The 23576-nt window shown below is 59.6% G+C and overlaps 2 protein-coding genes across 4 annotated transcripts; both read right to left on the reverse strand.

The window, feature by feature from the left end:
• Nucleotides 1-571: 571 nt before the first annotated feature.
• Nucleotides 572-10842, reverse strand: LOC119154182 (translation initiation factor IF-2-like). The gene is made up of 4 exons (XM_037401465.1): nt 10561-10842; nt 10119-10313; nt 1424-2383; nt 572-722 (listed from the first exon to the last, which is right to left on the reverse strand). The coding sequence occupies exons 1-4, from the start codon at nt 10840-10842 to the stop codon at nt 609-611; spliced, it is 1551 nt and encodes a 516-aa protein (XP_037257362.1). The 3' UTR covers nt 572-608.
• Nucleotides 10843-13184: 2342 nt separating this feature from the next.
• Nucleotides 13185-22007, reverse strand: INPP5J (inositol polyphosphate-5-phosphatase J). Of its 3 annotated transcripts, none has more exons than XM_037375227.1 (13): nt 21030-22002; nt 19945-20055; nt 18589-18660; nt 18318-18426; nt 17592-17708; nt 17346-17521; nt 16629-16740; nt 16122-16231; nt 15587-15776; nt 15215-15352; nt 14739-14831; nt 14392-14496; nt 13185-14256 (listed from the first exon to the last, which is right to left on the reverse strand). In XM_037375227.1, exons 1-13 carry the CDS (start codon nt 21818-21820, stop codon nt 13636-13638), a joined length of 2745 nt encoding a protein of 914 aa, XP_037231124.1. In that variant the 5' UTR covers nt 21821-22002; the 3' UTR covers nt 13185-13635. The 3 variants fall into 3 exon arrangements, with proteins under 3 accessions (XP_037231124.1, XP_037231125.1, XP_037231126.1); XM_037375229.1 differs by having other exon boundaries at nt 14004-14282; nt 21030-22007; XM_037375228.1 differs by lacking the exon at nt 18589-18660 and having other exon boundaries at nt 21030-22001.
• Between the last annotated feature and the right edge of the window lie 1569 nt (nt 22008-23576).

Genomic DNA, 23576 nt, shown 5'->3' on the forward strand with positions numbered 1-23576 from the left:
TATGAAATCAAACAAAGCTTGCATATTTGCTGCAGCACCTTTACTTGTTCACACGAGATTTTCAAAGTTAGCGTGAATCCCAGGGGCATGCTTCTGCTCTCCACTTTTTGGGATTTCTTCATCTAGAGAGTGCAAACAGTATGGAGTTATCAGCAGGACTGAAAAAGCCAAGATGAGTTTGGTGTTAAATAGCAGGACGGGGGACACGCGATGTGGCAGGCTGACCCTGGCTGGCCACAGCCTGACTGCACAGCAGGGCCAGCCCTGAGACATCCCTCATCAGTGACTGGATTGCTCTCCGGTGGGAGTGGAGATGTCTCTACAACCTCTTAATAAAAGCACAGCTGTGCTGAAACAAGTCATCACTTAATGTACTCACCCGTCCACCTCCCAAATGAAGGTGTATAGGCAACATGTTTCTCTGGAAATGATGTGCTCAGGGCATCAGGTTTTCTTATCCCATCCTTTCATGGCATCACCTTTAAAAACCACCAAGAAAAGGTCAGTTGTGGTGTTGGCTTGGGAGATTCCCGTGCCTGCGGGAAGTCAGGAATTCACAGTAGTAAGTACCTCTTTGGACACAGACTTTCCTGACATGTCCCCCGCCTTCAGACATCTCCCAGGACCCCGAGCAGCATGTACAGGTGCAGGGAGGAAAAGAATGCCAGGGAACAGACCAGAGACACTGGGGGGAGGCAGCGGGTAGAAAAAAAGAAGAAAGCCTAAAAAGAGACAGATACAGATGAGAACAGAGATGTAAAGGGAAAACCAGCCCTGGGCTGCAAGACAGAGACGGAAGATGAAGAAAAGAGAAGTAGAGGGAGTAGGACAAAAGCAGAGAGAGTAAAAGAGAAGGGAACAGCAGAATGAGAGATAAAGGCAGAAGGGAAGAGGGAGCAGGACAGAAGAATAGGATGGAGAGCTAGGGAATCAAAACATGATGGGTTTGCATGGCAAGGTTTGGGGAGGAGGAGGAAGAGGAGGAGAAAGAAGAAGAAATGACGTGTGATCAACTGACAGCAGCTGTCGTTCCCCATCCCCTGCGGGGAAGAGACAGGGAAATCGGGAGTAAAGTTAAGCCCAGTAGAAGTGGGGGCTGGAGGGAAGGTGTTTTGAAGATTTGCTTTTCCTGCTCATTCTCCTGCTCTGACTTGACTGCTAATCAATCGCACTGATTTCCCCAGGTTAAGTCTGTTTTGCCCACGGAGGTAATAGCGGAGTGACCTCCCCATCCTTGTGCCGACTCGTGAGCTTTTTGTTACAGGGGGGGGAGCGGTAAGAGCAGCTTCGGTCCAGTCCGGATCCCCCGCCCCCCCCCCCCAAAATCACAGCAGCACAGGGAAGGGAAGGCGGGGCAGAGGAGGGGCAGGGGGGGCCTGGGACACACAAGAGGGGAGACAGGGTCCCACGGACCAGGACTCACCACAGCTCTCGCTTTTGGTACCGCTGTGAAAATGTTCAGACGCGTCTTTCCCCCTCTCTCCTCCCTCCCTCCCGCAGAACGCCGGCCGCTCGGCTCCCCCACCCCGGTAACCCCCGGGTGTCTCACAGCTCTTCCTCGCAAGACGCGGCCTCCCGGACACGGCGCGTCGCTCCCTCGCGCACCGGGGGCCGCCCCACCCCGCGGGTGACACACGGACCCCGCGGGTGACACACGGACCCCGCTGTGCACGCTGGCACCCGGCTGCTGCGGGCTGCGGGGCTGGTCCCCCCCCACCGCAGGGCTAGGCCCTCTGTGTCCGCAGCAGGAGGCAGCTGCTGGCCGCCCGCCCTCGGGTTCCTTCTCCTTCGCCTCTCCCCGGCCGGCCCAGCTCCTGCCCACACCGGGCCGTGCCCCCCGGTCCCCTCCCGCACCCGCGCCGCGTGGGGCGAGGCCGGGCAGGGACAACCCCCGCCAGCCCGAGGCGGCGCGACCCCGGCAGAGGGACAGAAGCACAAGTGACCGTGACCGGCGCCGCTCGGCCCTGCCCGGAGCCGCTCCTGCCGCAGGCCCTTCCGAGCGGCAGCGGGGGTCCGGCTGGCAGCGGGGGTCCGGCTGCCGCCGCCACGGCAGCGCCGGGGGCACCTGGGGCTGGGGCCCGGCTGCGGGGGCGATGCGGCTGCGGGGGCGATGCTGCAGCAGGGGCGATGCTGCAGCAGGGGCGATGCTGCAGCGGGGGCGATGCTGCAGCGGGGGCGATGCTGCAGCGGGGGCAGCGGCACGGGGCGAGCGGGGCCGCGGCAGACTCGAAGGGTCTGGCGAGCTGGCGAGGCGCCGGCGCCCGGGAGGCGGCCTCCTGCTTCCCCGCCTCCCTCCCCTCAACCCCCGGACCCTCCGGGGCCGCCCGCACCCGGCGCGCCGCCATGCTGCTCCTGCACCGCGCACGCCGCGGGCCCAGCAGTTCTGCGCGCCGAGCGCCAGTCGGCACCGTGCTCGGGGGGCGGCTGCGGCGGCTCCTCACTGGGCGGCAGCGACGGTACCGCAGTGCCGGTGCTGCGGGGCGGCAGCGGGGAGCCGGGCGGCGCCCGAGCTGCAGCACCGGCTACCTGCCGCTGGCGTTGTCACTAAGAGTGCGACCGTCGGAGACCTGCCGGCCTATAGAGGGCGACCTCCGGAGGACTATGTTCGGTTCTGCCCAGTCGGTCCGCTCGGCTGAGATCGGCTCTGTTCGGCTCGGTAGGGCTCTGCTCGGTTCGGCTCGGCTGAGATCGGCTCTGCTCTGTTCGGCTCGGCTCGACTGGGCTCGGCTCCTCTGTGGTCGGGTCGGATCGATTCGGCTCGGAACCGTTCGGCTAGGCTCGGCTCGTTCGGCTCCGCTCGGCTGAGATCGTTTGTGAGCGACTCTCTTCGGCTCGGCGGCAATCCACTCGTTTCGGCTGGGATCGGATCGGCTCCTTTCGGTTCGGATCGGTCGAGATCGATTCTATTCGGTGTGGCTCGATACTGTTCGACTGAGATCGGCTCTGCTCAGCTCCGTTCGACGCGGCTGGGATCGACTTGGCTCGGCTCCGTTCGACTCGGCTGAGATCGGCTCTGTTCGGCATAGCTCGGCTCCGTTCAGTAGGTCTCGGCCCGGCTCGCCTCGGCCGGGATCGGATCGTCCCTTTTCGGATCGGGTCCTACCGATTCTGTTCGGTTCTGCTCGTTTCGCTTCGGTTCGTATCCGATCGGCTTGGATCGGCTCGGATGAGATCGCCTCAGTTCGCTTTGGCTCGCTCGGCTCCCCTCGGCTCAGACCGTTTCTGTTCGGCTTGGCTGAAATGGTTTCGGTTGGAGTCGCTTCTGCTCGGCTCGGCTGGGATCTGTTGTCTACGGCTCGGCCGGGCCGGGCTCGGCGCAGTGCCAGGCCTCTGCGGTGTGACCGGGCTGCGGTGTGACCGGGCGGCGGGGCAGGGCAGCGGTGGCGGGACAAAGCCATCCCCCTGGGCGCAGGAAGGACAGCGGTATCGGTCTGCCCTGCCCGGGAGTGGCTGCCCGGCACGGGACTGGTGCCTCGGCCCACCCTTGCACCGGCACCGGGCAGGCTGCTAACGGTCCCCGGCTGCCGACCCCGAGCGCGCTCCCGCCGGTTCTGGGGGCTGGAAGGAGTGTTCCCCCCAGGCAGATGGGCACAGGTCCACGCGGGGCGTTCACCTTCCTCTGCAGCACTGAGCACAGCTTCTTGCCAGGGCTCCTCACGGCTGCTTCTGGCCAGCGGTTCCCTGCAGTTGCAGGACCAGGAGACCAGCTGTGCCCTCCATCCCTCCGCCTCTCTTCCCTGCGCCAGGCTGGCGGGGGAACCTCAAGGACATCTGTGCATTAGGTCACCTGGGGGTCCTCTGCCCTGTGCAGAACCTGGCCTGCCTGGGAAAGCTGTGGGCATGATGCTGCATCAGGCAGGAGCTGCCCCTTGCCGCCCGGCTGTGCACGCAGTACGAGTACCGCACTGGGCTCCTCTGCCAGAGCTGCTGTGTGCCCCAGTGACCACCCGCAGCTAAGGACCTGGCCTCTCAGATAGAGCACTGTCACTGATGGAAACATGAGTGAAATAAGAACTATGCCTTGTCACAACTGCTCCACATTTGAATAATAAGGTTTGTGCAATAGAAATTAGGAAGACCACACCAGTACATAACCCTGACTTACATCTGTGCAGGATGGAGGTGTGCTGCAATGCTCATGGGGCTCCTCCCGGGTTTTCTTTTGTGCTTCCCAGTAAAAATAGCTAGCTCTGCTTTGACAATGGTGTGAATCCAAGAGAGACCTATGGAAGTCTGACCTTGATCCTGCCTGCCTGGAGAACCTTTGGCACAGAGCACAGAAGACATGACCATCGGCCCCAGAGGGTGGGAGATTACAGGGTGACTGTGTGTGGTCTGGCCACAGTGGTAAAGGCAGTCCCAAGGTTTAAGAGCTTGTGAAACTGCCCTGGCCCTTCAAGTTGACTGACATGAACACCAGGATGAATTAAAGCAACATTGCTGGTGCTGTGAGTATCCAAAATACAAACAAGCCACTTTCTGAGCAGCACTTGCCCTTTCTTCTGGGATTACTCCAACAGCACATTTCTGAAAGATCAGCTGCATTTGCTGCCCTGTAACTCCAGTTTTCTAGGCCACGTCACTCCCCGTCCACGGGCTCCCTCTGCTGCTCACAACATTTTGGTGCTACTGCAGAGTCACCATCCCTGACAGCAGCACAAGCACAGGACACCATCTTTGGCCAGGGACAATGAAGCTCTGGAGTCCCAGTCCCCTTCATGCAATCCCTTGTGTTGGCCTTGTCTCCAGGCCCTAGGGCTCGCTCCTTAAATAGCTGCTCTATGTTACTGCCCTGCTCTGTCACTACTGTCACTCTTTAACACCCTTGGACACAGCTGGCCTCATCCTGCTGCTGGTAAACATCTGCAGCTTCTTCTCTGGGGGCTCCATGTTGTGGCTGTTCCTGACACTCACCCTCTGTAGAAAGTGCTGTAGAGATTGTGTGCCTGTGTCTATCTGCCTTGTTTCTAGGCTGGACCTACAAATGGGAACCACAACAATCATTTTGTTGGACTAAGCCAGGAGAAGCCCAGGGTCTGGTTGCACCTGACTCAGCTCTAGTGGGAAGGAGAAATCCCCTGGGGCCCAAGGCCAATTGCATTTGGCTCCTTCCTTTACCAAAACTAGGGAAACTACTTTTATCAGGAGCTATGCAGGGTTCAAGGAGGAAATCTCAAGTCTTTAGGCTTGCTCTGCACTTGCTACCCCTTTGCTGAGCCATATGATGATGTTGATGTGACATGGATGGCTGTGGTCCAGGGCAGACAGGCTGCAGCCTTGCCAGCAGAAGGACCAGACAGGGCTGCTCTGCTCCAGGTGGATCTGGCTGCACCAGGGCAGTTGGGGTTGGCCCCAGTTCTGTCCACGCTGGGAGTAATGCAGACACACATGCTGTGACTTGTTAGCCTTAGTCTGCAAATTAATGATTCACCTAGCACAATACAACACAAAGCTGTAGGTACCCAAACCTCCTCATCAGTTGTGGAGGCTCGCAGTCAGAGCCAACATGCACAATGTTAAGCAAACCTGAAGCATGCAGGAATTTTTTTTCTTGTCAGGCTGCTTTGGTCCTTCATGTCATTTCCAAAAAGATGAAAATACCATCACATGGTTTACTTTGGACAGCAAAAAAAGGGAAACTTTCCAGAAATGCCCCAACTGTGACCTTTTCTACTATCCAGCTTGCCAGCCCACATGATTTCAGCCAAGCCTCAACACATGCTGACAAGTGGGTCCCTGCTTCTGAGCTGCTGTTCCTTATGTTGTCGGTCAACCCAGGTCCTGCTGACTCATCACTTACCCGACCTTCACCTGGAAGTGCAGTGATATGTATCAGCCAGGTACTAGATCCTGCTTGCAGACCTGCTTCCTTCTAGGTAGTTCCCATAATTTAAAGGCAGGCATTCACCAGGGCAGTAAAACCAGCTGCCTCCCAGATACACAATGGCACTGAGAATTGCCTAGGGGTTCAGGGAAAACAGAAAATGGTGGGAATTTCCTCCTAGCATCAGTATCTGACCTCTTACAAAGAACTTGTGTGTGTTGGGGATGTTTTGGGGTAGTTTCCATCTTTGTTTTTCTTATGCCTTGGGTCTTTCTGTATTTTGTTCTAGCCATGGCTGTTTAACAGAGAGCATAGTTGGTTATTGCTGGAAGCCACTCCAGAAGCCCAGCACACCTCCTTGCTGAGGGTGGAGATTGTCTAGTCCCCAGCTCAAGCAAGGTCGCTTAGACCAGGCTGCCCAGGACCTTCAGGGTGTTCCTTAACCCTTGAGAAAGACCTCAAGGAGGTTGCACTCTCAGCTGGAGACCTGGGGCAGGAGAGGACTCCTGTGAGCTGCAGGACCTGCAGATGAACGTGGAGCCTGATCTGACTCCCCATCATCTCCGCAGCCAAGACCTTCACTGAAAATAGCTGATAGAGCCAGCCCAGCTTCTGCACTGAGAGCAATTGCAAGAGGGAAGATATTTCCCTCTCTTTAACCCCTTCCCCCATAAACTTATATTAGAAAATATATTCTAGAGGGATGGCCCTTTCCTTAAGGAGCTCCAGGTACATGCCACATCCCAACCTCAGCGCAGCCTCCCCAGGGTGTGGAGCTGGGCATGTGGGCCTGGCTGTGCAGGCAGAGTGTGCCCTACCTTTCCTCACCCAGGGTGGGCTGAGCACCCATGGACACCAGTGCAACTCTAGCCTGAATCACTGCTCTCCCATAGAACCAGGGCTGCAGGGCACCTGAAAGGCAAGCCCACCACCTTGGCCTCTTGTCCCAGGTGGCAGCCAGGGAGCAGACAGATGCCAAACAGCCTGACTCCATAAGCCAGTGCTGCTGGCTGATGGAAAGACTGAGCTCTGCTCCTGCCAGCCCAGTCTTTCTGATCCAGCAGGCTGGGGAAGAGGTGCTGGGGGCAATCCTGGCTGCTGTGTGCTGAGGGTGCCCACAGGAGTGTGACAGGGTGGACTTGGCATGGGGTCTCTGTTCCAAAAAAGGGGACCCAGGTAGGACAAAGATGTGACATGGAAGCATGGCTTGACCCAGGCTCTCCTATGTAGAGGCAGGTGACAGATGTGGTGGCACCCAGGCAGAGGCCATGTCAGCTGCCAGCTGGGGAGTACCAACCCACCGTATCTTGTCAGGGGATGGAGGGACTTGTGGGCAGAGTGGGCATTTCTTCCAGAGCCCAGTGCTCCCCCACTGCAGGCTCAGTGGTGCCCCAAGCACTGCAGCAGCACAGGCAGAGCAAGCCCTTGGCATCGCAGCCCTACGCTGGCCTTGCCTGCAACCTTGAGCCACATCAGCAGAGCCATGCGTGGGGCTGCATGGTGCTGCCATCAGGGCAGGCAGTGCAGGGCTCAGCCCCACACCCTGGCTGGCTGGACCCCAGCCTCACCTCAGCAGCCAGCAGCAGGGCAGAAGTCACCTGGTTAGACAGTGAGGTGCTGTGTGGCATGGGGCCAGCCATGCCCCCACCACCAGCTGCTTGGAGGGTGAAGGCCAAAGCACTGGGTGTCCCTCCTTGTCCCTTGTTAACTTCCAGACAAACCTAAACTGGATTCTGAGTCTGTGATGCACTCACACACTTGGCAGCCAAGGCTGCACTGTGCTGCTAGTGTGGGGCTCTCCCCGCGGGGCCCCCATGGGGCTGCAAGCACAGCCCTATAGCATGGGGCAGCCCCAAGTGTGCTGGGGGTGCAAGGGCACAGCCCGGGCATGGGGCAGCTCTAGGACACACTGGGAGTGCAATGGATAGCACAGTGCAGTGTGGCAGAGCCTGCAGCAGGACGCCAGTGTGGTTCCCAGTGGAGTGGCTCAAGGCTGGTTCTCTCCTGGGGCTGGGGTATCCCCTAGCAAAGCCCTTTCCCAGTGCTGGCATGCCAGCCCCCATCCCACTTGGTGAACAAAGCCTCCAGGGTGGAAATGTCCTTCCATGGGAAGGGGCCACACAAGCCTAGAGGTGGCCCCACAAGGTGACACAGCAGCTGGGAGATCTTTGTGACACCTCAGGTGATGTCATGGGTGGCACATACCAGCCATATCACAGCTGCAGAGTGGACTTTGCACTGTCTCTGGTGTTGGCCTCTGTCCACGCTGTTAGGGAAATCCTGATGAGGTAAAATAAGGCTCCACTGCTGAACCCTGTCTGCCAGCTCCTGGCTGCCCTGCAGCACTCCTGGGGGTGTGGGGCTCCACAAACTGTCCCCCCTGACCCTCTGACATGCAGAACCCCAGCAGGGCAGAGCATCATCCTGAGAAAGTAAATAAAGCCCAGGGTGGTTCTGGAAGCATGAGCTGCACCAGAGGAATCACAGAATCATGGAATGGTCAGGGTTGGAAGGGACCTCTAGAGATCCTCTAGTCCAAGGGTCCTCAAAATACGGCCCGCGGGCTGGATATGGCCCCCAGGGTCCTCAATCCAGCCCCCCAGTATTTACAGAACCCCTCCGCCCCCCCCCCCCCACCGCCGGGGGTTGTGGGGGGAAACCAAGCAGCCACAGATGACCTCCTGCCACTTCATCCGTGCGCCAGCCCCCTGTTTAAAAAGTTTGAGGACCCCTGCTCTAGTCCAACCCCCTGCTAAAGTAGGTTCACCTGGAGCAGGTTGCACGGAGTCGTGTCCAGGCTGATTTTGAATGTCTCCAGGGAAGGAGACTCCACAGCCTCTCTGGGCAGCCTGTCCCAGTGCGCTGTCACTCTCAAAGGAAATAAATTCTTCATACTTGGAAGGAACTTCTTGTTTTTCAATTTGTGCCCATTGTCCCTTGTCCTGTCACAGGTCACCACTGAAAAGAGCCAGGCCCCATTCTCAACACTCGCCCTTAGGATACTTTTATATATTGACAAGATCCCCTCTCAGTCTTCTCCAGGCTGAACAGCCCCAGTTCTCTCAGGCTTTCCTCACAAGGGAGATGCTCCAGTCCCTCCATCATCTTCATAGCCTTCGCTGGGCCCTCTCCAGTAGCTCTCTGTCTCTCTTGAACTGGGGAGCCCAGCACTGGACACAGCACTCCAGATGTGGCCTCACCAGGGCAGAGTAGAGGTGGAGGATCACCTCCCTCAACCTGCTGGCCACACTCCTCCACATGCCCCCCAGGATCCCATTGGCCGCCTTGGCCCCGAGGGCACACTGCTGGCCCATGGGCAACTGGCTACCCACCAGCATTCCCAGGTCCTTCTCCTCAGAGCTTCCCCCCAGCAGGCCAGCCCCAGCCTGTGCTGGTTCAGGGGGCTATTCCTCCCTGGGTGCAGGACCCTACACTGGCCTTTGCTGAACTTTGTGAGGTTTCTCTCAGCCAAACTCTCCAGCCTGCACAGGTCTGGCTGAACAGCAGCGCAGCCTCTGGTGCACCAGCCGCTCCTCCCAGTTCTGTATCATCTGCAGACTTGCTGGGGGCACTCTGTGCCTTCAGCCAGGTCGGTGATGAATAAGTTGAACAGGACTGGACCCACTACTGACCCTGGGGAACACCGTGAGATACAGGCCTCCAGGCAGGCTCTGCACTGCTGATAGCAGCCCTCTGAGCTCTGCCATTCTGCCAGGTCTCAACCCACCTCACTGTCCTCTCATGCAACCCACCCTTCCTGAGCTTACCTGTGAGGATGTTATGGGACACAGTGTCAAAAGCCTTGCTCAGGTCAAAGTAGACGACATCCACTGCTCTCCCCTCATCTACCCAGCCAGTCATTGCATCACAAAAGGCTATCAGGTTGGTCAGGTGTGATTTCCCCTTGGTGAATCCATGTTGACTGTTCCTGATGTCTTTCTTTTCCTCCACATTCTGCGAGATGACCTCCAGCATGAGCTGTTCCATCACTTTTCCAGGGATGGAAGTGTGGCTGCCTGGCTTGTAGTTACCTGGGTCTTCCCCCTTGCCCTTTTTTAAGACTGGAGTGACACTGGCTTTCCTCCTGTGCTCAGGCACCTCTCCTATTCTCCATGACCTTTCAAAGATGATGGAGACTGGTTTGGCCATAACACCTGCCAGGTCCCTCAGCGCTCAGGGGTGCATCCCATCAGGGCCCAATGGATTTGTGGGTGTCAGGTTTACTTAAGTGATCTCTAACCTGTTCCTCCCTGGCCAAGAGAAAGTCTGCCTTTCTGCAGACTTTCGCTCTTGCCTCCAGGCTCTGGGAAACCTGAAGGCCAGCCTTGGCAGTGAACACTGAAGCAATGAAAGCATTCAGCAACTCCACCTTCTCTGTATCCTTGATCAGCAGGGCACCCACCTCATTCAGCAGTGGGCCCACATTTTCCCTACTCATCCTTTTCCTGACAATGTACTTGAAGAAGTCCTTCTTGTTGTCCTTTACATCCTTCACCAGATTTAATTCCAAACAGACCAGTGCGTGGACAGAGGGTGCGCGGGACGGTGTGCCCGCGGCAGGGGGCAAACAGATACCGGGGTGCGGGGTGCTCAGGCGGAGCAGCCGGGGCAAGGGGCGCACGGGAGGCGGGTGCCCGGCTGGGAGGTCCCGGCTGTTGCCTCGCGGGGCGGGGCCGACGCGGCCCAATCAGCGCCGGGTGCGGACTTAGGCGGGGCGGGGCGGCGCGGGGCGCTACGTGACCTTCCTGGGCGGCACCGGCACCGGCACCGGCACCCTGTGGTGCGGAGCCGGAGACTCGGCGGGGAGCGCCAGCGAGCTGTGTACGGTCGCGGGCGGTCGCGCTGTATCCCGGCGGGCGGGCCGTGCTGCCCGCAGGTCTCTTCCGCGGCCCCGACCGGTGCTGCCGGGAGCACGACCGGTGCTCGGCACAGATCGCGGCGCTGCCCGCAACTATCATCTGCACATCGTCTCGCGCTGCGATGCCAGGTGCGCCGGCGGCCGGGCGGGAGGCAGTCATGGGGGGCTGCTGCGCTGCTCACCGCCTCCGGCCGCCCCGCAGGTTCCGGCAGTGCCTGCTGGCCCTCAGCGACACCGTTTCCAACATTATCGGCGTCACCTTCTTCAACCTGGTGGAGGTGTCGTGCTTCGTGCTGGAGGAGAGCGAGGCGTGTTTCCAGTGGCACTGGTGGGGAGGGTGAGTGTCCCAGGGGGTGCTTCCCCCCACCCCCCGCCTCAGCTTGCTGTTGCAGCCCTGTGGCTTGGTACTGTCTACTGCTGTGCAGCCCTGAGCATGCCCTGCCTGGCTGCAGGGGAGTGCAGCTTGATCACTGCAGGGCCTCATGGCTTGTGGTGTCCCCAGGTGTGAGCATTATGGTACAGTACCCTGGGCCAGGATGGTGCAGCAGAGTCGGTACCACTACAGCCTGCCCACGGAGGAGATGCACAGCCCTGCTGTGCAGCCCCCAGGCAAGGGAAGGAAGTCTTCTAGAGCAGGGCTAAAGCTGCTGCGACAGCGACTGGGGCAAAACTCCAAGCTCTGCCAGGCACGGAGACCTGCTACAGGCCAGCAGTCGTGGGGCCCAGGTATCTCGGCCCCCGCCATGGACAAAGCTGAGCCCACAACCAGGTACCTAGCAGCTAAGTGGGGGCTGGCGCGCAGCTCCGCAACAGCAATGACCATGTTGGAACAGGACCTTGCTGGAGGAAGGCGAGCACCAGGAGGAGCACAGCAAGGGGCTGGGGGCTCAGCACACCCTGCCTGCACGGCCTGCCCTCAAGATGGTACCATCCAATCCCACCCGGCCACAGAGCAGCATGGCACCACCCTGGTGTCTGCTGTGGGGGCACATGGGCAGCAGGGTGACTCTGTGCTGGGGGCAGAGTGTGCACCACAGCCAAGGTGTCCTGAGGCCTCAGCCTGCTGAGGTTGTGTGCTGGGGATGCCCCTCACTGCCCTGCTGTCCTCAAACCCAGGCAGCATCTGCAGGTGCTACAAGCACCTGGATAAGTGTGAGTACCAGATCACGCCCTGCCAGGTGAAGTACCAGCTGCATAACATGGACACCCAGACACTCTTCCACTGCAACTGCACTCACATGTCCAGAAGGAAAAGGCAGGGCTTTTCCCACCATCACAGGGCACTGTATGCAGATAGGTTGGGGTCAGATGAGGTGGGACCGCTCCCCCTCCTGTGCCTGCAGGCTGGCATGGTTCCTGTGCAGGGCAAGTAACCTAAGTGATGTGGAGGTGCCGGTCTTGGCTGACCACATTGCCATGGACTGCTTTGTTCTGGAGCCACCCACTGCCTGCAGCCTGGGTGAGGAGGGGTCACAGCACAAGTAAGTGTGGAGTGTCAAAGGTATGTGGCCTGTGTGGGACTTCCTACCCTACATGGGCAGGAGGGTATGCCCTGGCAGGGCTGGGTGCTGACCTGCAAGCTTCACATGAAGCTGGCATTGCAAGCACTACCCCCTGCCCTGCTGTGCCATGAGCAGGGCTGGCATGGAAGGCAGTGGATGCTAGTGCTGTGGTGTTAATGCTGATGCTGACAGCTTTGCTTCTCTGGCAGCTGTATCACAGCAACCCAGGCTGTGCTAGTACCTGCACAGCATCTCAAAAAGACCTTGAGGTGCTGGGGTCCTCTACATGTGACCTCCAAGGCTGAGCGTCTAGGCTGGAAGACACAGGACAGTGGTGGCACACTCTATAAGCGATGCCTGCAGCTGGCCTTGGAACAGAAGCTGGCCACTTGGCACCATGCAGTACCTCAATGACACCCAAAAAGCTCTGCCTTATGTGGGGAGGAAGACTTGCTGTGGAGCTGCATGATGTCTGGTCCTTGAGACAAAGGATGGCACTGAGCATGGCTGCTGGCATGAGTGTGTGGAGCTGGAAGGCCATAGCTGGAGTGGGTGGAGGCAGAGGAACTAAAGGGACTGAAGCATCAAAGCAAGGAGAAAGGAATAGGAGACCCTGGGAAAGGCAAAACCTCACCCTCTTCCTTCCCTGTTGTAGGAGGGGATGCTCTGAGCATTGGATCCCCCAGTCCCCACAAGTCACTTCTGAATTTGTGACCCTTCAGCGGGGGGGGGGGGGGGGGGGGGGGGGGGGGAACGGGACACACTGAGGAGTGATCCTGACCCCCTTCCCTAGGGAGGCCTGGTGTCAGCCCTGGAGTGAGGTGGGGGACAGCAGCCAGGGACAGGCCCAGGACCCTGCCCTGGGAGTCAGTCCCTAGGTGTAGCAGAAGATAAATAAAGGGTGGTCTGAGCATGGTGTGTGTGGTGCTGGGCCTGCTGGCCCCAGTTCATGCTGGACCCCCACCCCCTGTAGTAAGCACAGTGCAGCTGAGGTGGGCAGGATGGTTTATTCTGTTGCTTGCACTACATCCAAGGCTGAGGCACAGTGGTAGCAGCAGGGAATGAGCAAGCTTCAGTCTCAGGGGTACCATGGGGTGGTCCTGACTATGCCCATCACCATTGCTGCCAGAGCTCTGGCCTGGCCTCCTGTCCCCCCTCGGGTGCAAGGCCAGCACTCCTCCCATAGGCCTGAAGGGTCTTGCACTTTCAGTTTCACAAGGGGGCCCCTGCCCTGTGCTTGGCCAGCCTTGCCCTCCCCTGCGCACCTCTCAGCCCTACCAGGTCCAGGGCAGCAGCTCAGGCTGGGAGAGGGGAGGCCCCTAGCTGCCAGGCACACAACAGGGGTGAGGAGAGATTGCAATAAATAAGGCAGAGGGGTGTCTCAGCAGAAGAGGGGCAAAGGAAAGCACACAACAAGCACACTACAGGGAGGTGGGAAGGGGGCCACAGCCTCAACGGCCCATGGTAGAGCTACAGCTGTCCAGCTCCTGGGGGCTGCTCCCCTCCTTTGGGGAGGTGCTGCAGCCTGGAGGGCTGGTGGGGCTCATCCTCTGGCAGGGGTAGCCCTGGTCCACACTCTCCCTTCGCCGACCCATGGCCTGGTCGATCATCTCCAGGCGAAGTGCAGGCAGCAGGCCTAGGTTCCTGGGATCAGCCCTGGCCAGGGGGTTATCAGCAGAGAAACGCCAGGGGCCACCCTGCTCCCGCACAGTCTGGTAGAAGGAGCTGCTCTCCTGGCTGTCAGCTGCCCGCCCTAGCTCCTTGGCTTTGGCTCCACGGCAGCCCCGCTCCTCCTGGGGCAGGTGGATGGTAGGGACGTCCCCAGGGAGGCCGTGGCGGCTCTGGGGTGAGGGGCTGCGGCTTGTACCCCTGTCCCGGCTTGATGGCCGCAGGATGAGGCCCTGGAACTTGGCCAAGCTAGGGCTTCGGCTCCGGTGCCGTTTCATCTTGCCCGGGCTAGGGCTACGGGATTTGGGGGCCAGTAGGACAAGCGTGCTGTCATCTTCCTCTTCTGAGCTGCTGCCTGAGCTGTCCGTGGGGCTGCTGCCCTCCTCTGACCTGGGCAGGGAGATCTGCACCCCTGTATCAGCACTAGTGGCTGATCCTCACAGGGGTGAGGGGCACTACAGCAGCTGGCCTCCTCTAGCCAAGCATCCCTATACCCATCCCTCCTGCCTCCCTCACCCTTGCCTCTTGGCTGGGCTGACCTGGAAAGGCTCAGTTACACCAGCAATGCTGCTGGAGGCGTTGCTGTAGTATCCAAGGATGTACTCGCCCTTCCCCTTGGGCAGCGCTTCCTCTGAGAAGATCACCTGCAGCACAGACTGCTGATGGGTACCAGGGCTGGGCACTAGGGTACCACCTCCCAGCAGAGCACCCCAGGCCCAGCCAAGAGCTGAAATCTCTGACACCAGCACATCAGGCCTGCCCAAGGCTCAGCCCAACGCAGTAAGGAAGAAGCCTCCTGACCCATCAGGGGCAGCAAAAGGGCCATTGTCCCCCCCACACTGGGGCATGCATGCCCAGTGAGACAGCAGGGCTGGCCCCAGCTCACCTGTGCACACAGCTGCTTCTCTAGACAACGCTCTCCATCATCACTCCTGGCCCAGACATATGACACATAGTCTTTAGGATGCCGAAAGCCCACCTGTGTGCATGTACATGGGAGAGCACAGTTGAGTAGTGCTGAGCAGGGCTGATGTTCCCCCATCACCCACACCCAGCCTTAGCTATCCTCTCACCCAACCCCCTCTCCTTGCACAGGGAAACCAAGAGCTGCCTCACACCCACCCAGCAGTGCCAGGCTTGGGACCCAGAGAGTAGGGGGAAAAGGGAACTGCTGGATCTGAGCCTCCTGAAACAGGGCCAAGCCCTGCTAACTGCCAGGGCTTCCCAGGGGAAGAGAGAGTGCAGAGCAGAGGTCCATGCCACGCACTCCTGTCTGCTGGTGAAGGGTAGCTCAGAAAGGGCCCTACAGTGTTGTGTGACACCCCCCACTCCCTCCAGCCCCAGAAGCCCCCAAGCCCCTACCCGATAGAGTCCTATCCAGTCCCAGGAGCTCCGGTGGAAGCCAGCAGCCATCTTGTACCTGACAACTGCTTGCTCAGGCCTGCTCCATTCATCAGCCACATAAATCTCAACTGGGGGCTTGTCTGCCTTGGAAGCAAACTGTCAGAGACATACATGGTGAGCAAGGGCATGCCAAAAGAGAGCTGCCCCTGCTGTCCAGGGCACCGGTATAAGGTTAGGCCCTCAGGCGGACACCAACAGCAGCCCCCAGCCACAGTGGCAAGACAGCCAAGCTTGCCAAACAAAAATAAAATAAGCCCTGCACACACTAGCTGGACATCTCACCCTTGTAGCTCCTGTCTTGTGTGCCCATTGGCCCTGGACAGCACTCACCTGCACTGCAAAGATGGCAGCTACTGGCTTGTGGTCACTGACTGTGTACTCCATGTGGCTGCAGTAGCAGAGCTGGCTCACTGACAGGACACCCCGGCTGGGCCGGCGCCCGCCTGCACCAAGCCCAACACCAGGAGATTTGATCTTCCAGAGGATGCGGTCAGTCCAGGCAGGTTTTCGTTTCTTGGCACTGCAGGGCACAGAGGGGCATCTCTTGCCTGGCAGGGGGCAGTGGGCTCCACCCCAAGCAGCCTCCCCCTGCACTACGGCACGCGCGGGCAGGGGATGCGGCTCATCTTGGCACACAGCTCAGTGTGGCTGCAGGGACAGACCTGCACTAGCACCAGCACAACAGTTGCATCTCAGCCTGCTGTCCCCAGTCCAGCCCAGGCCCATCCCAACACTGCTCCTCCCATCCACCTGCACTGGCATAAGCCCCTGCCCTGCTGGCACCAGCACCCACCCTGGCTCTGAGCCCCACCACTCCCACATCCCTCAGCCATGCCACCCACATGCTTGAACTCTGCTTTCCTACCTGCTGTCATACTTGTTGGTGCCTACATCAAACTTGAAGGTGGGTGGAAAGTTCAGGGGTCCCTCCTGAAAGCCACTGAGGACAGGCCAGGTGCTCTTGGCAATGTTCAACTGCGGGAAAGACAGCAGGTTGGGGAACAGACCAGCCTCCAAGGCTAGAGGCCTCTGCAAGCCTCTGAGGCCCCTCCATCCCCAGCACACAGTCATCCCTGCCCCACTGCTGCCAGCCCCACACTGCTCACAGGGTTTGTCCATGCCATGCCAGAAGTTAAGTGCATGGACCAAATAACCCCAGCTCCTTCTAGCACAGTAATAAAGGAAGTGTGTGCCCAGCTCTCATGAAGACCATCCTGAGACTGCACTGCCCCTTCCCCACAAAGCCAGGGCCCTTTTTGCCCCATGGGCAGCAAGGGGACATGCCCTGTCCCACAGCTGCATGGGCAGTTTTGGCAAGAGCCAAACACCATTCAGGGCTTGACCAAGGTTTGGCTTGGCCCAGCCCTCTCACCTGGTCCTTCTCCCAGAGCTGGCTCAGGATGTTGCTGTCAATGGCATACTTCACAAAGCGGATGTCCAGGCTCTCAATGCGGAAGTTGAGGTCTCCAAACCAGAACACGAGGCTGGGGATGAAAGGGAGGGTGACAGGGTAGAAGAGCTAAGGCTACTGGAGCCAGGCAGCACAGGAGGGGGAAAACCATCCCCAGCCTGTGGATGGCCTCAGCCTACAGCTGAGTGCTCTCAGGAGCACCAGTGCAGGTCAGCATTCAGCCAACAGCCCTGCCAGCTGCCAGCCGTGCCTGAATTCCTCAGGTAGGACCAAGCACCATTAACCCAATGGGCCTGACTTCCCTGGGCAGAAACTGAGGGTGGAAGTTTCCACTGTGAGGTACCTACTGGAGATAGAACTGCACAGCCAAGACACTGGGGCAGACCCAGGCCCTCCACCTCACCAGTCCCAAACCCCAACAGCACCAGTACGGCAGGAGTTGCACCAGGCCTGGGTATGACCCAGGGGAGACCAAGGAACCCTCTTAACACCTCTTCCACCATGCTGGGTACCCCACTGCGTCACAGGACAATTTTGCTGTTCTGCAGGCAAGACCCCATCTCCAAGCTGTGCTGGGATTTGGGGGACAGAACCCAGACCCATCTGGAGGGGGTCAAGGACTGAGGCTGGCACTAGAGCCCTGGCCCAGATTGGGGAAGAAAGTGGTGAGGTACGCACTCATGGTCCAGGATGCCGCTGGCCGCATGCCCCTCAAACTGCTGCATATGCAGTATGGTGGCAAAGTCCTCCTTGCGCTGCTCCGCCTTCTCCAGATGTGCTGGCAGGTGGCAGTTCAGGAAGCAGACCATGTGGCCGAAGATGGAGAGACGAATGCTCACCCCACCCTTGTTGCCCTGCACCAAGAGGATCCCATGACTCCTTGGGAAGCCAACCCCTTGCCACCTCCCCCGGGGCCACACTCACCCAGTAGCCTCCCAGCCCTGTCCTTGTGCAGTCTGTCTGGATGTCCTGGAGGAAGGGGAGGTGGTAGTACTTGGCAAATACCAGTAGTATCACACCTTGCATCCGCACCGTGCTGACCTGGAATAGGAGCAGAGGCTGAAGCAAGAACCTGTAGGTGTAGGGAGAGCTCCCCCAACCTGCAGGCCACAGGGGCACCACCACCATCCTCTGCACAACACCCACCTTGCAGATGACTAACAGCACATTTAGTTCAGAGATCTATGCACACCCTCTCAAATACTGAGAGCTGAGGTAAGCCCAGCAGTGCTAAGGCTCACCTATAGTCTGGGACAAGTGCCCTAGGGAGCAGAACCTGCCCTGGAACCCACAAACTACTGCCAAGAGCACAGTCTTGTTACAACCCACATTCACCTCCTCACCCTGGTGCAATGCAGCAAGCAACAAGAAACATCCCCAAAGCACCACAGGGAAAGCCTAAGGTCAGGAAAGGGAGCAGTGTGGCATAAGCTAGACTGCATGCTGCTGAGACATACCACTAGCCCTCAGGTCAGCTCCTACACACTGGATGGCTGCAGGCTGCCCCTCCGGCAGTCTGTCCCTGCAGCTGGCTCTCCCACCACACCTCCTCCCTCTGTCCTTGCAGTCCAGCTCTCTCATCCTGCGGGGTCCACCTGCCTGGCAGGCAGGGGGAACACCAGCTGCCCAGTCCCTTTGGGACCTCCTTACCAGGATGAAGTGGAAGGGGCTCAGCACATCCATGAAGAGCTCACTCCACTGATCTGTGAAGAGGGCATCCTTCAGGCGCTTGTTTATCTTTGAGTTCACTTCTTGCAGCCTGGGAGGAAAAGAACAGGTCCCTCAGCCACACCAGGAAGCGTCTGTGTCCCAGCCAGCAAGAGCTCCCTGGGAGAGGTGCCAAAGCACAGTGCTGGGGAGCGGGGCCAGGGCAGAAAGGTTCAAGGGAGGACCCTGGGTTTAGAACACAAACCAGCCATACCTTTGCTTCAGTGATGCTGGGCCATGTGCTAGCAGAAGGCACAAGTAGCCCTGAACCCATGAGGCCTTGGCCCTTTTTAAAGCAGGAGCAGTTGAGCTGCACAGGGGCTGGGCAGCAGTCTAAAGCCTATCTGCAGGTGCAAGAGGGGCTTACAGGACATTTCGGCTGCACTGGTCTCTACAGAGAAGCAAGTCTCACTGGTACTTCAGCACAGGGTGTCCAGATGCATCCTAGCCATCAAGCTCAGAGCAGCAGCAAACAGAAGGTTAATAGTGCTCCTCCCAGCTCAGCAATTAGTGAAGAGAGGGAAGGAGAACATCCACAGAGAATGGCAGAATCAGGAAATTTCTTGCCCAAAAATACCAAGTGTGAAGGGCACAAAAACACAGGTCAGAGGAAGCACACAGCCAGGCAGAGATGCCCTGGAGGTGGGGAGCAGCAGGACACCCTGCCCCAGCAAGTCCCTTGCTGTCGGCTGTACCCCCTACCCCATACATCCAGGCTCAGGTCTGACTCCACAGCCCCATCCTGCTTGCCCACAAGGCCAAGGGGACCAGTACACTGATCCCAACAGAGCATTGTAGCTCCAGCTTTAGCTTCAGCCTTACACCACTTTCTCCCAGCAGCAAGGAGCACTGGCAAAGTCCCTGGGAGCCTCCTGGAGGCAGATCCAGCTCTCTTACCTCACACCCACAAGCAGAGGCTGCTTCTCACTCCCCATACAAAGGCAGCACGCCCCTGGTCCTTAGCAGGAATACACACACACCACAGCAAGCCTCGAGGGACCAGTCTGCCTTTAGACTCTGGCAGAGCTTGCCTTGCCAGCAACACCAATAAAGCCTTACCGCACCAATGTGGCTCTGCCTTGCCAGCAAGTAAGTATTGCCAGGGGCACAGAGCCAATACAGCTGTGAAAGAACAGCAGATCAGTGCCCTTGAGGCCTGCATACCATGGGCAAAAGCCAAGATGAGGAAAACACTCTCAGGAGACTCTGGCAGGCAAGTTAAATGCTTCTACAGACCTGACCCCAGGACTACCAGGGCTCATGGCAAAAGCAGCACTTGCCAAGCCTGGCTCTGCATGGCATAGCCAGCTACAGGCTCTTCCGGGGTTCAAGGCTATTCAGGATTCAAGGGTTTCAGTACTTCTTAGCACTCCCATCTTACTAGGAGCCAACTCTTCATCGCCTTTTGTGATGTTTTACTGTTTGCAATGCACACATCGCTCCCTGCCCACCATGTCTCAGGGAGGCTGGGGCTGCAGCTCTTCTATTCCCCACCCCCCAGGGCTATGGGCATCCCCCAAAAAAGGATGTGGTGGGGCAGGGGAGGGGGCCCTGCACCTCACCCTCTTACCCAATGGCGATCATGTCTGCATCATTTGTCTCGCCCGTGTTGAGGTGCAGCAAAGATGTTACATCATTCGGGGGCATGGCTGTGCCCACATTCCAGGTGACCACTGTGATGCTTGGGAGGACAAAAGAAGAACAAGCTAACACTGGGGCTCAGAGGGTTCCCTGTCCCTCCCATTCAGCCTCCAGCTGCACAAAGGAAGCTTTCTGCCTGCAACAGAAGCGGCCACAGCTAAAGCTTAGACAGGGCACGTACACCAGGTCCTTAACTTCCATTTGAGGGAGACAGGCCCTTGCCTCGGAATTCTCCCAGGGTCTGCACTCCAGCACATGGCAAGCCCCGCTGCAACCCAAGCCCCAGTGAAGTTCTAGAAACCAGCACAAAGAGCCCTCATTTTCATCACCACCAACTGACACAGGCAGGCTGGCACAGCACGCAGCCTGCGAGACAAGGTGTCCCCAGAAAACCACTTCCCCTCCCTTCCCCAGGAATCGTGCATCCCTTGGGCTCCTGGGGAAAACAACCCAGACCTCAGCCCCCAGACTCTGCCCTAAAGCACAGCCAGCCTCAAAGGCCACAGACAGCACTGCATGTGACAGCAGCTCTGCAAGCCCCAGCGGCACTGTCCTTCACCAGTGCAAAATCATCATCAGTCACAACACATTAATGCTGTTACGCAGCATGCACCAGCAGCCCGCGGGCTCTTTCAGCAGCACTAGGACAAGTCTTGGTCACAGAGGGCACGTTTCAACAGTGAGGGCCAGCAGTGCCACATCATTTCCAGAGCTTGATGACAGCGGAGGCAGATGGCACCTGCTTCACAGCCCGCACCTCCGCCACACCACTTCGCACAGCGCCCACTGCCCCCAGCACTGCCTGCACAGGCAGCAGGCACCGCTCGCCCTCCCCTCCACCTCGAGCCCCGTTTGTTCCCAGCCCCTCACCCCTGACCTCCTCCAGCTGAGCACCATCCGCAGCAGAAAGGAAGGATGGATGGAGCAACCCCAGCCCACAAGAGGCTTCACAGCAAGGCCAGCCTCAGCCCGGCATTGCTCCCCCCACTCCCCCGCGCAGCGACAACCGCTCACCGGAACGAGCCGTCCTCCGGGGCTCCCGCCGAGCAGCCGAGGGGCGCGCCGCAGGGCTGGCTGGGGCCCGGCAGGCCGAGCGACCGCCCGAGGTGGGACAGCTCGTCCGGCTCGGGCTTGGGCAGGGCTGCCCAGCCGCCGGCGATGAACTCGCTGGAGACGGCTTTGGGCAGGCCGGCAGCCCGGGGCGAGGAGCCCGCCCAGGCCGAGATGTGGTCGCTGGACTCGGCCTTGGGGAGCATCTCCCTCCGCTCGGCGGGCGGCGGCTTCCCGGGGCCGGGGTGCTCCGGGGCGCGGAGCTCGGGGAAGGCGGGCCGGCTGGGCGCCGGGCCGGAGGCTGCCGGGGACGGCGCGCCAGGGCGGGCCGAGGGGGCTCCCGGGCTGGGGGGCAGCAGGGCTGGCAGCGGGAAGGCGAGGGGCCCACCGTGCGCCTCAGGCTGGGCCCGGCCCACCTCCAGCGGCAGGGGCTGGGCCGCCCGGCCCGGGACCCGGTCCTCGGGCCCACCGCGCTGAGCGCCCCCGGACCGCGGGCAGCCGAAGGGGAAGGGGTCGCAGCCGGCGTCCGGCCGGGAGCTCCTGCGGGCTGCAGGGACGCTGCTGCCGCCGCCAAGGAAAAGCGGCGCCGCCGGAGCCCCGCCGTCGGGCGAGGGCCGGACCGACCCCCGGGGGCCGAAGGGCACCGGCCGCACAGGGGGGGAGGTAGCGGGCGCGGGGCTCCGCGGGGGGCCGGGCCGGGGCCCCGAGGCAGCGGCTGAGCCCTGGTCTGCGCTGCCGCGCCGGGCCGGCTCCATAGGCAGGAGGCCCAAAGGCGCAGCCGCGGCGCCAGCCCGGCCCCGCCCGCACTCACCTTGCGCCCCGGCCCGGCCCCGCCCCGCCCCGCCCTGTCCGGCCACGCCCCCCACGCCCCCGCCACCTGCGCCGCACCTTAAAGGCGCAGGAGCGGCGAGTGCGATGGCGCCGCCTCGCACGCGCGCACCTGCCGCCGCCCCGCCCTGCGCACGTGACGGCCTGTGCCCCGCCTCCTCCTCGCCCCCCCCCCCCCTCCCCGCGCCGGCGCTGGGATGGAGCGTGCGGCGACACCGGGCGCTGGGGGGGGGGAGGGGCGCCCCTGCGCGTGCACGACGGCCCTTGCAAGTGTGTATCTGCCCTTATGCGTGCACGTCTAGCCGTGCATGTGCATACCTACCCTTGCCACGTGCACACCTGGCCTTTCATGTGTGCATCTTCACTTCTGCGTGCACACCTGCTCTCCTGTGTGTGTGCATATGTTTGTTTTTGTGTGCGCGACTGTGTCCACTCCAGTGTGACTGTTGTGTCATCGTGCATGTGTGCACTGTTGTGGGTGTGTTTGTAGTTGTCAGTGCACATGCACACTCGGGGCAGCTGCATCAGGTGCTGCCTGTGCAGCTGCAGGTGTACCTGTGCACAGTGCTGCACCTGTGTGCAGCGGTGCTGGCTGCTCAGGTGCAGCTGTTTGTGCAGGCAGGTGTGACAGTGTGCAGGGGTGTGCTTTGGGTGCATACACACCTGTGTGTGCCTGAAGGAGAGGGGGGACCTGATGACACAGGGCATGGCAAGGACGAGGGTCCCAGACCCCTCCTACACCTCAGCCTCTGCCAGCAGGACTGGCCCTGAGGAGCTGCCAAGCCCAGGGAAGGACGGAGCACGATGGCAAGTGGATCTTGGCAGAAAAGCACCAGGTCCCTGGGCCCTGATGGGATGGTGTCACTGTCCACTCAGTGGACTCGTGATGGTTCATTAACTATGATCTCAAAGCGCAAAAATCAAGAAGACCACGCCAAGGGGTTATGCTTCAATTAAACAGCACAATTTTATTGTTTGCCTGTAAAGCGGCGTGCGATAGGTAGAAAGACAGAAAGTGAATAAAAGGTAAAGTAAAAAGAAAAGAGGATTATAGCTACCACCACAGGTCCAAGGCATCCCTATGGTCCCAGGCCCAGGCAGCATCCCGCCGGTCCTTCCAATCGTTGTGATCCTTGGTGGGGAAGATCTCCAAAGTTCAGTTTCTAAGAAGGCATCTTTTTATGCCAAGCAACACACCTTGCTCTTCCTCTGGTCCATGGACTTCCGCCAGTCTCCACCCTCTTGAGCCAGGTTATCTTGCCCCAGAGGCGGGTAGCTTCAGACCAGGAGGCGTGTTCTTGTATTATTCTCAATAACGTGTCATTAATCGTGGCAACTGGGAGAGGACTGGAGGAGAGCAAATGTCACTCCTCTCTTCAGGAAGGGCTCAAGGGAGCAGCTGGGGAACTAGAGGCGGGTCACCCTCACTCCCTGCCTGGGAAGGGGATGGAGCAGCTAGCCCTGGGAACCATTGTCAGGCACACGGACAACATGAAACTGATCGTGAGGAGTCAGCACAGTTTCACTGAGGGGAAGTCCTGCTTGGCCAACCTGGCCACCTTCTGTGATGAAGCGAGTGGCCTGGCAGATGGAGAGCAGTGGCCGTTGTCTACCTGGACTTCAGGAAGGCCTTTGACACCGCTTCCCATCAGATCCACCTAGAGAAGTTGCTGATGTATGGGC

This window comes from Falco rusticolus, chromosome 1 (assembly GCF_015220075.1).
Source record: "Falco rusticolus isolate bFalRus1 chromosome 1, bFalRus1.pri, whole genome shotgun sequence".
Taxonomy (NCBI): Eukaryota; Metazoa; Chordata; class Aves; order Falconiformes; family Falconidae; genus Falco; species Falco rusticolus.

What these genes read in the sequence shown, in the direction of transcription:
- LOC119154182 (XM_037401465.1), bottom strand. Translation starts at nt 10,842, where the DNA reads ATGACTGCCTCCCGCCCGGCCGCCGGCGCACCTGGCATCGCAGCGCGA. An exon ending in GTGCCGCCCAGGAAGGTCAC is followed by an intron (nt 10,314 to 10,560) that starts GTAGCGCCCCGC and finishes AATCTGGTGAAG; the next exon opens with GATGTAAAGGACAACAAGAA. An exon ending in TACCAAAAGCGAGAGCTGTG is followed by an intron (nt 723 to 1,423) that starts GTGAGTCCTGGT and finishes GTCTCTTTTTAG; the next exon opens with GCTTTCTTCTTTTTTTCTAC.
- INPP5J (XM_037375227.1), bottom strand. Translation starts at nt 21,820, where the DNA reads ATGGAGCCGGCCCGGCGCGGCAGCGCAGACCAGGGCTCAGCCGCTGCC. An exon ending in CCGGAGGACGGCTCGTTCCG is followed by an intron (nt 20,056 to 21,029) that starts GTGAGCGGTTGT and finishes TGTCCTCCCAAG; the next exon opens with CATCACAGTGGTCACCTGGA. An exon ending in AGAAGCAGCTGTGTGCACAG is followed by an intron (nt 14,497 to 14,738) that starts GTGAGCTGGGGC and finishes TCTGTGCTGCAG; the next exon opens with GTGATCTTCTCAGAGGAAGC.